The 15,119-nt window shown below is 43.3% G+C and overlaps 1 protein-coding gene across 1 annotated transcript in view; it reads right to left on the bottom strand.

The window, feature by feature from the left end:
- Positions 1–3,296: 3,296 nt before the first annotated feature.
- FOXO4 (forkhead box O4) overlaps positions 3,297–15,119 on the bottom strand; it is a 57,988-nt gene continuing 46,165 nt past the window's right edge. The window contains exons 2-3 of the mRNA XM_063937131.1: positions 7,619–8,680; positions 3,297–6,501 (exon numbers count right to left, since the gene is read on the bottom strand). Coding sequence (XP_063793201.1) covers positions 7,625–8,680 — 1,056 coding nt within the window. The 3' untranslated portion in view covers positions 3,297–6,501; positions 7,619–7,624. The remainder of the gene's footprint in view (positions 6,502–7,618; positions 8,681–15,119) is intronic.

The raw sequence follows: 15,119 nt of genomic DNA, 5'->3' as shown, positions 1-15,119 counted from the left end.
AGCGAAGCGAGCCATGCGAGGGGACGCGGTGCACTAATTTGGGATCCCGGTCACTCTACGAAGAAAACGACACAAAAAAAAAATCCTCATGTCGACCTTTAGACCTGTCGACTTAGCACATGTCGACCAAGAAACCCTGTCGACCTTCCATCCATGTCGACCTAAACATTGTCGACCTAGACACTGTCGATTTGATGAACCACACCCTGCAACGCATCCTTAATTGCTATAATCATATAACGGATGGATTTAGTCAATTTTGGCTGTAACTTTGCATCATCGTAATCGACACTGGAATCAGAATCCATGTCGGTATCTGTGTCAACAATTTGGGATAGTGGGCGCTTCTGAGACCCTGACGGCCTCTGCGACATAGGATCAGGCACGGGCTGAGACCCTGACTGTCCTGAGGCTTCAGCTTTTTCCAACCTTTTATGCAAGGAATTAACATTATCATTTAAAACCTTCCACATATCCATCCAATCAGGTGTCGGCGCCGTCGGCGGAGACCCCACATTCATTTGCTCCCGCTCCGTTTCCACATAGCCTTCCTCGTCAAACATGTCGACACAAGCGTACCGACACACCACACACACAGGGAATGCTCTTTTTGAAGACAGTTCCCCCACAAGGCCCTTTGGAGAGAGAGAGAGTATGCCAGCACACACCCCAGCGCTATAAACCCAGGAATAACACAGTAACTTAATGTTAACCCAGTAGCCGCTGTTTATATTGATTTTTGCGCCTAATTATGTGCCCCCCCTCTCTTTTTACCCTCTTCTACCGTGTATCTGCAGGGGAGAGCCTGGGGAGCTTCCTCTCAGCAGAGCTGTGGAGAAAAAATGGCGCTGGTGAGTGCTGAGGAAGAAGCCCCGCCCCCTCAGCGGCGGGCTTCTGTCACGTTTAAATGTACAATTCTTGGCAGGGGTTCATACATATATACAGTGCCCAACTGTATATATGCTAAACTTTTGCCAAAGAGGTCCCAAATGCTGCCCAGGGCGCCCCCCTCCCTACGCCCTGCACCCTTACAGTGACCGGAGTGTGTGAGGTGTGTGGGAGCAATGGCGCACAGCTGTGCGCTACCTCAGTGAAGACTGGAGTCTTCTGCCACCGATTTCGAAGTCTTCTTGCTTCTCATGCTCACCCGGCTTCTGTCTTCCGGCTCTGCGAGGGGGGCGGCGGCGCGGCTCTGGAATCGGACGACAAGGGTGAGATCCTGTGTACGATCCCTCTGGAGCTAATGGTGTCCAGTAGCCTAAGAAGCAGGACCTATCTTCAGAGAGTAGGGCTGCTTCTCTCCCCTCTGTCCCACGATGCAGGGAGTCTGTTGCCAGCAGAGCTCCCTGAAAATAAAAAACCTAACAAAATACTTTCTTACAGCAAGCTCAGGAGAGCTCACTGAACAGCACCCAGCTCGTCCGGGCACAGATTAAAACTGGAGGAGGGACATAGAGGGAGGAGCCAGAGCACACCAGAATATAAATTCTTTCTTAAAGTGCCCATGTCTCCTGCGGAGCCAGTCTATTCCCCATGGTCCTTACAGAGTCCCCAGCATCCACTAGGACGTTAGAGATAGATATATAGATATATATATATATATATATATACACACACACACACACACACACACACACACAGTATAAATATATATATATATATATATATATATATATATATATATATATATATATATATATACATACATACATACATACACACACACACATATACATACAACAAACAGTAGATCTCCAGGTTTATTCAAACTACTGTACTCAGACGATCCGGAATAGATTTTTTTAAATCAGAAAATAACTTATCTTACAGTACTTCTATTACCGAATTCAGTTGTGACGCACGTTCCCCACTGGGTGTCTTTAGCATTGGACATCTATCAGGGATATTCAAGTGTTTCTCTGATAGACGCCCATTAGCCGCAACATTCTTTCTCGCAGAGGTGAGAGTAAAAATGTGTTAAGTCTGTAGTTTGAGCCCTCAAACCTGGACTTTGAACGCCCATTCATGCTCTTTAGATGGGTTTAGCCGCTTTGTGCAGCTAAACCTAGAGATGAAAGGAGTCTTAACTGGCAATGGGCATCTGATCGGAACACCAATTGAATAGCTCCGATAGACACCCATTGCTTTAAACGCCCAGCATGGGGCGCAGTAAACAATTGAATCGGCCCGAGATATATTAAACCGAAACCATTTTTATGGAGACCAGGAAGCACTGAGGCATATGTAAATAGCTCACCCACTGTGGCTTCTGCCCTGGAGCCACATTTGTTTGTAAAAAGTGACTACCAAGTGCTGAGATAGACGAGCAGTGGAGAGAAGTGCTGGCAAGGTATACCACCCCACAGTGGGGGATATTTAATTGTATGAAAAGTCAGCTGGGTGTCTGTTTTTTCCCATCTAATAGGAAAAAACAGACACCCAACCGACTTTTCAAACATTTGACTTCCGCCCAGTATGTATGTACATGCACATCCATACAGAAAGACAACAGAGTTAGGGCGGTATTCAATTGTTTGAAAAGGCAGTTGGGTGTCTGTTTTTTCCTATCTAATAGGACAAAAACAGACAACCAACCAACTTTTCAAACAATTGAATTCCCCCCTTAATGTATGTTTCTTAATGCAATGATCTTTCTTTTCCAGATTTACTGACTGAATCAAAATCCACTGCAGAGCATCGGGACAAGTCTCTTTTATGTGAATCAACTTAAGAATGTCATAGTCCACCACATTATGTAAACCACCACATTATCTAAAGCTTCACCACACAGCCCCTTGTGTGCAGATCGTTAAATATAGCGTTTGATTGCCAAACTTCTAAAATACCTTGCAAGTCCTAGCTGTAGAACCAGTAGAGTTCTAATAATAAAATACTTAGAAAAACTTTTTTTTTTTTTCAGTCTTAAAAGAAAATATTCATACTTTTGTGCGGTAAGCATTGGACCTCCTAAACCCTGGCGTACGCAACGACTCGCCTTAGAATGAGGCAACTTCAATCCTTTATGAAAACAATGTTTATGTTCCAGGTAACAGCTCACGACTCCTCAAGTGTTGTTGTTGTGGAAAATTCCAGCACTGCACAAAAGTTGGAGAGTCAGAGCATTTAGCTACTTAAGCCTATAATGCTTTAACAAAATGCAGACACATTGGATAGAGAAAATAATTGTGAGTTTGAGGCAATATAGGACAGATAGGGGCAAGAAATTCTCCCCCCCCCTCCCCATTCCCCAACATTTACATGCAACACAGGCTTAAGGAAGTAATAACAAATCTCAGTATTGTTAAACCTGCTTTATAAAATCTGTTTAATTCTCACCAAATCATTTAGGAGGCTTACAACAATTAAACAACTTTGTTTTATAGCAATCTTGGGTGTAAATATTTCAGTTCCTTCACTGTGAAGTATGACACGATTGTTGCAAACTAGAGTTGAAAATGTTTTTCTTTTTGAAAATGTAACTGTAAACTTGACGTTAGGATAGTTTATAGAGTAGGTTTCTAGTTTATGCTGCCACTGCTATCTATATATGTTTGTCGTTCTCAAAACTGTATTTGAAGGAGTCTATAGCTATGTTTACATGGCTTCTGATCTTGGTCACACAGTTGATTCAACAGCAAAGAGCGGTTGCTACTGTAAAACAGTAGGGTTCTTTGGTGCCGCAAAGCAATTTCGGCCTTGTAGCCATATTGGTTTGTTTCTTTAATTGTTTTTTGTAGAAATAAATAAAAACTAGAAGGAATAATTTGCAGAAAATCGTGAAAAAAAGGTTGTTTTTCATACAGCATGTTGAGTTCTCCATATTTAAGCAGAATTCATGAAAAACTGGTTCTCAAAATGCATCATTTCAATGAATAAACTGTGTAAATGACACCACTTAAAATGCAAGTATACACGCCTCCAAAGCACATGCCTTAGGAAAATAAAGGGTGTCATATCGGCATAAATCCAACACATCTGAACATTGAGGTATGTGTGCGTGTGTATATATATACAGGTTGAGTCTCCCTTATCCAAAATGCTTGGGACCAGAGGTATTTTGGATATGGGATTTTTCCGTATTTTGGAATAATTGCATACCATAATTAGATATCATGGTGATGGGACCTAAATCTAAGCACAGAATGCATTTATGTTACATCTACACCTTATACACACAGCCTGAAGGTCATTTTAGCCAATATTTTTTATAACTTTGTGCATTAAACAAAGTGTGTGTACATTCACACAATTCATTTATGTTTCATATACACCTTATACACAAAGCCTGAAGGTCATTTAATACAATATTTTTAATAACTTTGTGTATTAAACAAAGTTTGTGTACATTGAGCCATCAAAAAACAAAGTTTTCACTATCTCACTCTCACTCAAAAAAGTCTGTATTTCGGAATATTCCGTATTTCGGAATATTTGGATATGGGATACTCAACCTGTTTATATATGTTTATATATATATATATATATATATATATATATATATATATATATATATATATATACACATACACATACTTTATCATATAAATACATAGATACACTCTCAGTGGTCACTTAATTAGGTACAACTTTCTAATATTGCCCCTAGAAAAGCCTGAATCCTTCAAGGTACTGATTCAATAAGGCATTCCCTTAGAGATTCTGGTCATGTAGAAATGACAGCATCATACAGTAGCTGTAAATGGCAGCTGCACATCCATGCTGTAAACCTCTCGTTCCATCACATCCCAAAGGTGCTCTACTGGGCTGAGATCTGGTAACTGCGGAGGCTGCTGGAATACACTGAGTTCATCGTTATTAGTATGTGGCATTTAAATAATAATTAATTAGTATTAATGGCCCGATATATGCCAAGAAAATAGTCCTAACCACATTACACTACCATAATAAATCTTTGACAGAAGGCAGGATGGATTTATGTTATTAACACCATATTCCGATCCTACCATCTATATGTCACAGCTGAACTTAAGATTCTTCAGACCATTTGTCCAGTCTTCAACTGTCCAATTTTGGGGAGTTTTAGTTCTAGTTAGCGGACAGGAGTAGAATCCTTTTGTGATCTTCTGGCCAGCTGTAGCCTATTCACTTTAATGTTGGACATGTACTTACAGGTGTGCCTAACAAAATGACCACTGTGTTTGATGAATGTGTGTGTATAATATATTACACACACACACACACACACACACACACACACACACACACACACACACACACACACACAATCAGCAACATCTACAGTAAGTTAACTGCTGTGGCCTCACTTGAGCCCTTTTCATCTTCTTTACGGTATATACTGTATAAGGCAGCTATGAATATAAAAATGCTATTGAGCAAATATGTTTTTTAAGTCTGGCTTTAAAGAAAGCTGAATAGGTGGCAAAACAGCTGTTGGCAATGTATTTATGTTACTTTCCTAAATATAAACATATAAAAATAGCCCTCATTAGATGATATAAGGCCAGCTATTACAGAAAATCACTATTTCACAATTGTAAAAATAAAATCCTCTGGTGCAACTAAAATTATTTTAAAAATAGAATATTGAATCCCCATGGGCCTCCTGTAGATACAAGCCTAGCCAATAGGGTTAAAAGTGATTAAGGACTATGGAGATTATAAAAGCTGAGCAGTGGACTAGTAAGAGAAAACCCTGCCACCACAAAAATTAACTAGTAACAGGACATATTAACCCCTTCTTTTCCAATTTACATCTTTAGTGTTTTAGCAAATTACAAAGTACTCTCTTATGAGAACTACAAAAATTAGTATAAAAATTAGTTACACAATTAAAATAATAGATTTCTAAAAGAAATAAATTCATGTTCTTAGGATATATGAATTTGTGGTGGTGCCTGCACCTCTCTGTACACAGCTCTATGTAACCTATATGTAAAATATTACATACAGTATAAAACAGGAGGGCAATTGCCGGGGAATTGTACAGATAACAAGAAACAATTCTTGTTAGATGCTGGTGAAAAATTAGTGGCTGGGGTGGTTGTTCTGCAACATGCTCACAAGGTACAATAACCTTTTCAGTTGCTCCAAAACACTTGTGAACACAGGTGGTTTCTCTCACGCAGGATCTAGAATCCAATTGTACTTCCATTTGTAACCACATATCATTTGTGTGTTTGGTGTGCTGCGTCATCGACTCTGCTGCTGGCAATTTCTTGTTCTCCTTGCTTTTGTACGTACGGCACTGCCAGATGCTCTTTACTGGAAGGCAGTATGTTGTGTAAGCTCAGGAATGACAGCTGCGGTGGCTAACTCTCAGTCCCCTGCATGTGTAATGCAAGGCAGATTTATCTGGGCTGCAGCCGAGGTGAACATGTGTGCAGTGTTACTTTGTGACACAACATTGTGTTGTCAGTTTAAGAGTTTAGCAGAGCATCTTGACAAATCTGCAGATTGTGTGTCCATGAAGCCAGTACTCTTCAAAAGGAGACCAAAATAAATTTAAGCTTCCCCTTAAACCTATTAAAAAAGAAAAAAAAAAGTTTTAACAATGGTTAACTACGTGTCAAGATTGTAACCTACTGCGGAGATTTATCCTCATAAAGCCTGGTATATTAAACCCAGGATTGGAGGCACCAATCCCGGGATTAAGGGACTAAACACACGTGCGCTGGGACCTCCACAACGACCAGCAGCACATGCAATTAACTGCAGCGCTGCTAACTTGTTCTTCTGGCCAGGGAGGCATGGAGCTCTTCCGGTGACTCAGACACAGCCTGGGCCATTACTTACAGATGTAACCACGCTCAGCTTTGTAGAGGAGCGTCTATCCGCGGCAAAGAAGGCGCGGCTAGTGTACCTGCGACTTCGACCCGCGCATGCAGTTGCACGTGCATGGCCATAGGAATGAATGGACAGAGTACTTAATTGCAGATCAGCGTACTAAATTGCCCCCGTTGTTCACCACAGTGCGTGTGCTAGTGCCGTGGGTAAAATGAGCATGGTTACATCTGTATAACAGCAATGTGGCAGTGTGAAGTCTAAGGTCACGGAGCAGCACGCCTGTCCAACCAGGGACTGGGAGGCGGAGCTCCTCTCTTTTTCCACAGCTTGACATCTATTGAAGAGCCAGAGCTATTCAACACAGTGACTGAGGGACAGCGACGAGATGAGGTCAGGGTTATCCTTCAGTGAGGGGCTGGGGGCTATGAATGAGCCTTATTTTTGTCCTGTTGGGGCCATGAATGGCTTTTTCTGAGGGGCCAAGGTGTGTGCTTTTTTTCCCTGGGGGGTGCTATAATCCTGGGATTGAGATTTTTTTCAATTCCGAATCCTGGGATTACAAAAATGGGGTGGGATTGGCTTCCGTATTAGCGACCCATCAACTTTTGGCATTCAGCGCCTACTAATGCAAACAAGTTTTAATTCTCTTCATGCCCTTGTTCGGAAAAGATCCCTCTAATTGCTTAGTTACTACTTCACAGGGCTTTCTGACACCCACATACTATCTGTACCAATACCAATGTGTGTTATGTAAGTTATTTGTAACTCAAAAATGAAAAATCCCACATCTACACATTTTTTTTTTTCTACAAATCACACAATTTCGGTAGATTTTCTCAATGCACTGCGATACCTCTGCTTAACTGGGAACCCAGCTGTGGTTGTTCTGGTTGGTTCCAGGGTGTAAGGATTCAAAGTTGAAATCCAAGTCACCTTCATCCATCAGCTCACTGTTAATTATGTATTCCACATCACACTCCAGATTCTCAAGGAACATGTCCATGTCCAAATCTGTAGGAAGACGTTCTGAGGTTGTACCAAAGGAATCTGGCTTAGAGGATGGCATAGAAGATGCTGAAGGAAGCCCCAGCATTGTGAGAGTGTTTGGAGGCACAAGAGAACTGAGAGGAACAGGTGATTGCTCTGGCGTTCTACCTTTATCCTGACCACCCAACATAAGTAGGTTCTGCCCGCCACTCTGTGCCAGGACTGGGTCTACTTGAGACATCATCACATTGCTTGGTGGAGGAGAATCAGAGGTCAGGAGTGCTTCCAGAGTCTGAGGTCGTTGGAAGCGTCCAGAAGAGTTCCGTACAGAGGAGACATCTGCTGGACTAAATAGAGAGTTACCGAAAGACAGAGCCTGGCGTTGTTGGTGCATTGAGAAACTGGGGGTCCCCTGCATCAAAGACTGGGGAGCAGTTAGTGGGGCTCCTGATGACAGCAGTGTTAAACTGTCAATAAGCTCCAATTCCTCTGTGACAGTTGGGGGGACACTGTTGGAGAAGCTGAGCGAGGAGTGAAGTTCTTCAGCTGCTACATCATCCTGCTCGGTCAGGATGGGGGACAATCGAACACTGAGATTACTGGCATTGGAACTTGTGCGAGGCCGAAAACTGGTCCATACATCAGGATCATCAGCACTGCGTGACGAGGGGCTACCAGGCCATTTTGCAGTTTGTGAACCAGGACTTCCTGCAGGAGCTTCTCCAGGACCTTGTGCTTTCTTCTTGGATACCTTACTCCGAACTTTTGCAAGTTTGCTGCTGTTGTCCATGGATGCCGCTCTCCTACGTGGTGCTTTGCCACTCTTTCCACCCTCTGGGTTCAGCATCCACCAGGAGCTCTTGCCAGTTGCCTCATTGTGAACCTTGATAAACTTGCTGTGCAGTGACAGGTTGTGACGGATTGAATTCTGCATAAAAAGAAATCAAACCAGTTACAGAAATGATTAGATTAGTAGAAACTGTTATATATTCATACATTAAATATAAGGATAGTATAAACTAGCAGATACATATTTTATATCTTTAACCACAATGTAAGAACAGAGCAACCCATTACATGCCATATAATTATTTTTTAGCCCTTACCTTTTCATTGATCTGATAAATTTTTAGATATGTATTGTTTGGTTTATTTATATTTTTACAAATATTCCAGTAACAATGACAACTGCAAAGCTCATTTATGTCACAGGACCATGACTTATTTTCTGTGTTATGCACAAATCCCACTGCACTGGCTGGGAACCTTTAGAACTGCTATAAAATAGATGTAACTTGATTAAGGAAATTCAGACACATTTCTAAGAATCAATTATGCGGTGCCCGCCTCTTGGTAAACTTGCTCCCTAACAGCTCCGGTTGCCACATTGAGTGTGCTCCCCCTCCACCTTGGAACCTGTCCGTGATTGGATGCAGAAGTATCTGGAGACAGACAGGAGGGCTGGGATTGCCTCTGCATGCTGAGGCAAACTCAGCCCCCCGTCTGTCTCCTGATGGCAGGACTCAGGAGACGTCACTGAGGCGCGGCCATGACCATCTCATTTTCCTGGGGAAAGACATATCAGTGATCACTCCTCCCCCAGGTATCTAACTCATTAAAAGAGGCATGTGAAATGGATTGAGGGTCATTGATGAGGCAATGTGAGGTGGTCTGAAGGACATTGATGGGGCAGGCGGAGATCCATTAGTGCCACACTAATGGACCTCCTCCGACTGCACCATCAATACCCCTCAGACCACCAAGTGGAGCAGTTAGCGGGGCATGTACCCCCTATTAATATACCACACTGCTATAGCATACCTCCCAACTGTCCTGCTTTTTGGCACAGGTAAAATGTGTCCTTCAAAATGAAAAAGTGCCCTTCAAGGTGATCAGCACCCTGCCCAAAAAAAAAAAATCCCAGAGAGAACACTATAGTATATATAGAATATAGAATCTCACCCTGGTATACTTGAATAGCCCAATGCAAATTATTGTGCAAAAATCACAGCAATACTTTCTTTTTTCGTGTGAAAATTTAGCAGGGACAAATGAATATCTCCCTTCGTGTATATTCTCTGTGAAATTGTCTCATACTATTAGGGGGGAATTCAATTGTTTATTTGCGCCTGATTTCCCGTCTAAAGTGACAGGAGATTGCAGGGCGATGTTCAATGGTCCCCACATATCACACTGATTGCACCCATTAGAGTCGGATTTAGGCGCGCTAAACATCTAAACACAACTAAACTAATGGGCGCGAGCGTAAAAAGGTCCATTTGGGCGCCCAAACGGGTCTCTTTACGCGCATTTCAGTTCGCCACTCCTGGGTGTAAGGAGCTGAAATAAACTTCTCCTGTCCGTCGGCAGCAACATTGAATAGTTGCCGGTGGACACTCGCTGATGTCGGGACCTGCAATGAAAATGTAATCAGGACTTTAGTGTGCTATTACTGTACACTCATTTGCCTAGTCCAGATATGCTGCTTGTTACTAGAATGGCAAGAATGGGGAGAGAAGGTGAATTACAACTTAGGCAAAGTACAGTAATTGATAAAAGGAATTTAGGGAATCCTGGCGCACTAGAGTGTATGCCCAATTAAATTGCCAGAAAACCTGCCCAATTCAGGTGAAAAAAATACATAATAAACAATGATATGACAATAGATCAAAGGCAACACCTAAACAAAGCAAATAAGAAGAAAACCGAGAAAGTCCAATGAATCACTGAAGATTCTTCTTCTATAAGAGAATTTTCTTCCGATAAAGGATCATGAAAATAAACAGAAAGGAATACAATGTGTAGTAATGTCTAAATGAACAGTTCTCCTTCAGTTAAAATTAATCCAATTATGATGCAAAATCCAGCGTACCAAAACTCACTTGTCGAGCTGGTAGGCCAGATATATAACGGTTTCTTTCAGACACAAGTTGACCAATAATATAAAGATGAACAGATGAAGTAATATCATACCAAAAACTCACTGGTAATGTAACTTGGATCCTCATATAAAGGTTTCTTTCACATATACGGGGGCCTTCCTGTAGAGAGTTATCATCTATGTCTGGCGATCCTCTTACGAGTAGTTCATGCTCCCAATGGTGGGTATAGGTGAATAAAATATAAAACCATAATGTGTAATACGTTCACAAAGAACTTCAATATACACCAGTGTGGAAAATAAATATAGTTGCCTACGTGGTGGCCTCAGGACACATACTAAAAATAAACGCACCTATCAACTCACATGGAATTGGGATGGATGTGCATATCAAATTTCTTTATCCGTAAATACACCCAAAAACGTAAATGTGTGAATGACCACCTATAGACTCACACAGAATACGGATGATGTGCATATCAAGGTTTCTTTATCCATAAATACACCCAAAAACGTGAACGTGTAGATGGCCAAAGCGTACCAGAAACTCATAATTAAGACCCAATGAGCCACAGGTGGTAAAGAGGATATCCTGTATAGAAAATTATTTTATTGGTCCCCCAGGGGAGGCCCGTCCAAACATTCCGCAGGCTTGTCACATTTGGAAGCCGGCTGACGGGCAGCCCGAGCACGTTTAGGCTTGGGCTTGGTGGTTTTGGAAGTGCAAGACTGTTTCGGGTACGCCTGACCCTTTGCTTTACCCGGAGGGCGAAAGGAACGAAAGGAAGTACTCAGCCTTCGGGGCCGAAGGAGTAGTACTAGGTAGACATGTAGTCTTAGCAGATGCCAAGTCAGCGACAATCTTGTTGAGATCATCACCAAAGAGGATGTTTCATTTAAACGGGAGCACCTCCAGGGTTTTCTTAGAGTCCAAGTCCACTGACCAGGACTGCAACTAAAGAATACGGCGAGCCAAAATGGAAGTTCTAGCAGCCTTGACCGCCAGAACACCTGCATCTGAAGCTGCTTCTTTAAATGTAATGAGATGCTGTTACAATATAAGAGAGACATTGTCTGGCATGTTCAGAAAAATTGGAAGGAAACTCTGCCTCTATCTTCTGAGCCCACGCCTCAATAGCGTCTGCGGCCCAAGTAGCCGCCCTCCACAAGCTTATCCGTCGGCTCCTTGAGAGAAGTGATGGTAGTGACAGGCAGAGCAGATGACACCACCAGGCGAGCGAATTGCGAAACCACCAGTGGTGGCGTTTCCCAATTTTTACTCAATTCTGCCGCAAGGGGATAGAGGGCTAGCATCTTCTTGTGCGGGTGAATATCTTTCCTGGGTTCTCCCAGGATTCTTGATGTATGTCAACCAAGTGGTCAGAATGAGGTAAAACGAATTTAGTAACCTTCTGACGTTTGAACCTGTCCGGTTTCTTAGATGTAGTAGCAGGCTCAGGATCATCATCAATCTGAAGAATGAACCTGATAGCCTCCAATAGATCAGGAACATCCACCTGTAAAACAGATTCCCCATTAGAAACGTCATGATCAGACTCTGAGGGGTCAGTATACACGCCATCTTCATCGGAAGAGGTATCCGGAACATGCGTGGATTGAGAGGAAGTAACAGCCCCCTTAGAGAACTTCTTAGGTTTAGTCTTAAGCGGGCAAGGGTCAGGAAGACGTTTATCCAAAGAGTTATTCAAGTGCTGTAACTGAGTGGACAGAGCATCTGTCCATGGCGGATTAACCGCAGGGACCATATAAGGCCGATAAGGCACAGTACGTACCATAGGGGGCGCAAGTCTAGTTACCAGCGTAGTCAGTAAATTAGAAAAGGCAGACCAAGGCGGCCCTGATGTGCCCCCATTGTTACAAACTCACTGGGGGGGTACAGAACCCCCAAAACACGAACAGTCGGCAGTCATGTTACCCTCAAATGCATCTGGGACATCATAACCATGCACAGCGGAAATCAGCCCCAGACCCATTGCCCCCTGTAGCTGACATGATATGGAAGCGTAAACCACAGGCGTCACAGTGCAATATCAGCAGATATAGGTGGTCATTCCGAGTTGATCGCTAGCTGCCGTTGTTCGCAGCGATCAGGCTAAAAATCGGCACTTATGCGTATGCGTCTCAATGCGCACGCGCAACGTACTTTCACAAAAGCCGATGCCGTTTTACACAAGCTTTAGCGACGCTTTTCAGTTGCACTGCTGGCCGCAGAGTGATTGACAGAAAGTGGGTGTTTCTGGGTGGTAACTGACCGTTTTCGGGGAGTATGTGTAAAAACGCAGGCGTGTTAGATAAAAACGCAGGAGTGGCTTGGGAAACGTAGGCGTGGCTGGCCGAACGCAAGGCGTGTTCATGACGTCAAAACAGGAACTAAATAGTCTGCAGTGATCGCAAGCTAGGAGTAGGTCTGGAGCTACTCTGAAGCTGCACAAAATTATTTTGTAGCAGCGCTGCGATCCATTCGTTCGCACTTCTGCTAAGCTAAGATACACTCCCAGAGGGCAGCGGCTTAGCGTTTGCACGGCTGCTAAAAGCAGCTAGCGAGCGAACAACTCGGAATGAGGGCCATAATACCTAACACAAACCCCCCGTGCAGTGTGACAGCACAAACAGAGGATTTCTGGAGGTAAAATGTGACTGAAAAAACACAGAGAAAAAAAAATAGGATTTGAATTACCTAACGGTAAATCCTTTTCTCGTAGTCCGTAGAGGATGCTGGTCGCGATGCTACCAATCTTCCTGACTGATGTTCTAATGTTTGATAATTTATATGTATATATTTTCTCTTACGTCCTAGAGGATGCTGGGGTCCACATTAGTACCATGGAGTATAGACAGGTCCACTAGGAGCCACTAGCACTTTAAGAGTTTGAGAGTGTGGGCTGGCTCCTCCCTCTATGCCCCTCCTACCAGACTCAGTCTAGAAACTGTGTCCGAGGAGATGGACATCTTCGAGAGAGAAGGATTATACACAGATAGTGGCGAGTGTCACACCAGCACACACATACAAGACAAACCAAGCTAACTAGCTTGAAACTCAGCAACCACTGAAACATTACTTACCAAGTAACAATGCAGTACTCTACTAAAAACAAAAGTTGTACTGAACCAGATAACCACTGCAGGCAAACAAAGCGCCGGGCAGGCGCCCAGCATCCTTTACGGACTACGAGAAGGATTTACTGGTAGGTAATTAAAATCCTATTTTCTCTTACGTCCTAGAGGATGCTGGGGTCCACATTAGTACCATGGGGATGTACCAAAGCTTCCAGAACGGGAGGGAGAATGCGGAGGCTCCTGCAGAACCGATTGACCAAACTTTAGGTCCTCAGAAGCCAAAGTATCGAACTTGCAGAACTTTGCAAACATGTTCGACCCAGACCAAGTAGCCGCTTGGCAGAGTTGTAAAGCCGAGACACCCCGGGAAGCTGCCCAGGAAGAACCCACCTTACGAGTAGAGTGGGCCTTAACAGACGTAGGACACGGCAAGCCTGCCATAGAAACGCATGCTGGATAGTGAACCTGATCCAGCGAGATATAGTCTGCTTAGAAGTAGGACACCCAATTTTCTTGGGATCATACAGGACAAACAGAGATTCCGATTTTCTGTGACAAGCAGTCCTCCTCACATAGATCTTTAGAGCCAGCCAACGCTCACATGCTGCAGAAAAACCTGAAGCTTTCTTCTCCGGCGCAGAATTCCGACGTGCAAAAGAGTGAAAACTAAACAGAAACGACCAAACCCTTTTCTTGCACTTGCTTGTCGCCAAATATGGAAAGAGACCCGTTGAGTTTTACTCTGACTGTACACTTCTAATATCTCGGCTTCCTTATCCACTTGAGAGAAAAAAACAAAATAAAAAGCTAAAACAAAAAAAAAGTGTGTTGAATGCGTCTTCAGAGTTGTACAATCTCACACACACATATATATATTGTTTGGTTGAACTCTGACATGTTTTCCACTTGTGGAGATCATACTTGCAGGGGAGCTCACAACTGGCACCACAATAGGTTGGTTGATATGAAATGCCGACACAACCTTCGGAAGAAACTGCTGACTCGCCCGGAGCTCAGCTCTGTCTTAATGGAAGATCAAGTAGGGGCTTTTACATGACAAAGCCCCCAACTCTGACACAAGTCTAACAGAAGCTAAGGCCAACAAAGTGACAGCCTTCCATGTGAGAAATTTGACCTCAACCTCCTGTAGAGGCTCAAACCAGTCCGACTGAAGGAACTGCAACACCACGTTAAGATCCCATGGCGCCGTAGGCGGTACAAAGGGAGGTTGGATGTACAGAACTTCCTTCAAAAAGGTCTGAACCTCAGGGAGGACAGCCAATTGTTTCTGGAAGAGAATGGATAGAGCCGAAATCTGGACCTTCACAGATCCTAACCACAGGCCCATATCCACACCTGCTTGCCAGAAGAGGAGAAACTGTCCCAGTTGAAACTCCACCGTAGGAAA

The sequence above is a fragment of the Pseudophryne corroboree genome, chromosome 8 (assembly GCF_028390025.1).
Source record: "Pseudophryne corroboree isolate aPseCor3 chromosome 8, aPseCor3.hap2, whole genome shotgun sequence".
Classification (NCBI taxonomy): Eukaryota; Metazoa; Chordata; class Amphibia; order Anura; family Myobatrachidae; genus Pseudophryne; species Pseudophryne corroboree.
Note: the sequence above shows the minus strand (reverse complement) of the source record. Positions and strands in the feature narration are given on the sequence as shown.